This window comes from Pelecanus crispus, unplaced genomic scaffold (genome assembly GCF_030463565.1).
Source record: "Pelecanus crispus isolate bPelCri1 unplaced genomic scaffold, bPelCri1.pri SCAFFOLD_408, whole genome shotgun sequence".
Lineage (NCBI taxonomy): Eukaryota > Metazoa > Chordata > Aves > Pelecaniformes > Pelecanidae > Pelecanus > Pelecanus crispus.
The window spans coordinates 10,042-12,489 of NW_027461474.1; the positions used below are offsets into that span (position 1 = coordinate 10,042).

At 76.0% G+C, this 2,448-nt stretch overlaps 1 protein-coding gene across 1 annotated transcript; it reads left to right on the forward strand.

Annotated features, from left to right (window-relative positions):
• Nucleotides 1–365: 365 nt before the first annotated feature.
• On the forward strand, nucleotides 366–2,248 carry LOC142597046 (INO80 complex subunit B-like). The gene is made up of 5 exons (XM_075727479.1): nucleotides 366–411; nucleotides 522–702; nucleotides 858–976; nucleotides 1,397–1,578; nucleotides 1,784–2,248. The coding sequence occupies exons 1-5, from the start codon at nucleotides 366–368 to the stop codon at nucleotides 2,246–2,248; spliced, it is 993 nt and encodes a 330-aa protein (XP_075583594.1).
• The last annotated feature ends 200 nt before the right edge of the window (nucleotides 2,249–2,448 follow it).

Below are 2,448 nucleotides of genomic sequence, written 5' to 3' on the forward strand. Positions count from 1 at the left end.
CAAGCAGCTGCAGGGCCTGGGGTGGGGGGGGGGGGGGTGGGGGTGTTTTTGGGGGGTTTACATGTATGTAACGTGCGTGTGCACGCTGGAATGCACGCCCGGGCGCCGCGTGCTGCCCGTGCACGCCCGTGCGAGCGCGCGGGCGGCGGCAGCGCGCGCTGCCCGGGGGGGAAACCGGCGCCGCGGGGACCGCGGCGCCGGTTTCCCACCCGGACGGCGCACCCTTCCGCCCGCTTCAAAGATGGCGGCGGCGGCGTCACCCCCTACACTTCCCCTTGCCCCGCCGCGCCGGGCGGAAGTGGGTCCGCCCGCAATTGTTTCCCCCCCCCCCCCCTCCTCCGGGCTGCGGGACGCTTCAGCGGCGGATGAGCAAGGCCTGGCGGAGGGGCAGGATGGAGAGCGGCGAGCACGGTGAGTTGGGGAGGGGGCCCGGGAGGAGGGAAGGGGGGTGTGGGGAAGCCGGGGGTCGCTGCCGGCCCCGGGGGGAGCGCTGATAGCCGTGCCCCCCCCCCCCCACGCAGGGCTGGAGGCCGAGGCGGGCGGCGGGCACGGCTCGCACAAGAAGAAGCACAAGAAGCACAAGAAGAAGCACAAGAAGAAGCACCACCACGAAGCGGCGGGGCCGCCCCCCGCCCCCGAGCTGCGCAAGCCCCAGCTCAAGCTCAAGATCAAGCTCGGGGGCCAGATCCTGGGCACCAAGAGGTGAGGGGGGCCGGGGTGGGGTGGGGGAGGCCGGGGTGGGGTGGGGGAGGCCTGGATGGGGCCCACCCGGCCGCTTCCCCCCGCACCCCGCGGGCCCCACGCGTGTCCCCACCCGCCCCGTGCCGGCCTCACCGGCTGCCCGCCTCTCCCCGCAGCGTGCCCACCTTCACGGTGGTCCCCGAGGCGCCGCGCTCGCCCTCCCCGCTGATGGTGGTGGACGAAGAGGAGGAACCCACCGAGGGGGTGCCCATCGAGCAGTACCGGGCCTGGCTGGGTGAGCCCCGCGGGCAGCGACGCAGGCGACGGTGCCGGGACGGGGGGCTCCGAGGCGGGGAGGGTGCTGGGGAGCCCCGGGGGGCCGGAGCGGGAGCCCGCGGGGGCGCTGGGGTCCCCTCCCAACGGGCTGCGGGTGCGGCGGTGCGCCCGGAGGGGATGGCGACGGTCCCAGCGGCCTGGCCCCGCCGCCCAGGGTGGCCCGAGTCGCCCTGTCGCGGCGTGGGGGGCGGCCTGACCCCCCGGGTGGGGGGACCCCCGCCCACCGCCGCCCCGGTGACTGTTCTCCCCCTGACCCCCCGGGTGGGGGGACCCCTGCCCACCGCCGCCCCGGTGACTGTTCTCCCCCTGACCCCCGGGTGGGGGGACCCCCGCCCACCGCCGCCCCGGTGACTGTTCTCCCCGCCGCTGCCCGGCCCAGACGAGGACAGCAACCTGGACCCCTCGCCCCTGCCGGACCTGGACTCGGAGAGCTGCTTCCCCGCCCGCGAGGAGGAGGAGGAGGAGGAAGAGCGCTGGCTCGACGCCCTGGAGAAGGGCGAGCTGGACGACAACGGGGAGCTCAAGAAGGAGGTGGATGAGTCCCTGCTGACGGCCCGGCAGGTGAGGGGGGCGGGGGCCACGGAGCCGCCCGGCACGGGGGTGAGGGGTTGCGGCCGCGGTGCCGGGCCGGCTGCGCTGCCCGCTCGGGCGCGATGCGGGGGCCGCAGGACCCCCGGGACGGGCTGGGGGCCGGGTCGGAGCGCCGGGAAGGGGGCGGGGGGGGGACCCTGGCCGGCGTGGTGAGGGTGCCCGCCGTGTCCCGCAGAAAGCCCTCCTGCACAAGCAGCAGAGCCAGCCGCTGCTGGAGCTGCCCATGGGCTACAAGGCGAAGGAGCTGACGGAGGAGATGCTGGTGAAGCGGGAGGAGCGGGCCCGCAAGCGGCGCCTGCAGGCGGCCAAGAAGGCGGAGGAGAACAAGAACCAGACCATCGAGCGCCTGACCAAGACCAACAAGGCCAAGGTGAAGACGCTGCGGGAGCGCAAGGCCAAGCAGGCCCCCTGCCCCGTCGTCCACTACTGCAACGCCATCGACCGCATCACCGTCTCCTTCCCGCCGGGCGCCGCCCTGCCGCTGCCGCCCGCCCCGGCCCCCGCCGTGCCCCCGCCCGTCCTCTGCGGCGTCGCCGGCTGCTCCAACCGCAAGCGCTACTCCTGCTCCCGCACCGGCCTGCCGCTCTGCAGCCTGGCCTGCTACAGGAGGAACCTCGGGCTGCAGGAGGCCGCGGCCTAGGCCGGGGGGGACGCGGCGGGGGTCCGGCCCCTCCGCCGTGGACAGAGGGGGCCGGGGCTGCGCGGCGGCCCCGGCGGGGACTTGTTGGGGGTTTTGGGGTGGGGGGGGGGGGGGTCCCGGCCAGGGCTGGTCCCGCGGTGGTGCCGCTGCCCGGTGCTGCGGAGCTGATTAAAGGCTGCAGGTGAAGGAGCCGTGTGTGG

Excerpts from the sequence above, each read along its gene's own strand:
- LOC142597046 (XM_075727479.1), top strand. The coding sequence starts at position 366 with ATGAGCAAGGCCTGGCGGAGGGGCAGGATGGAGAGCGGCGAGCACG. Across the intron at positions 412-521 it reads GATGGAGAGCGGCGAGCACG|GGCTGGAGGCCGAGGCGGGC; the intron begins GTGAGTTGGGGA and ends CCCCCCACGCAG. Across the intron at positions 977-1,396 it reads GCAGTACCGGGCCTGGCTGG|ACGAGGACAGCAACCTGGAC; the intron begins GTGAGCCCCGCG and ends TGCCCGGCCCAG.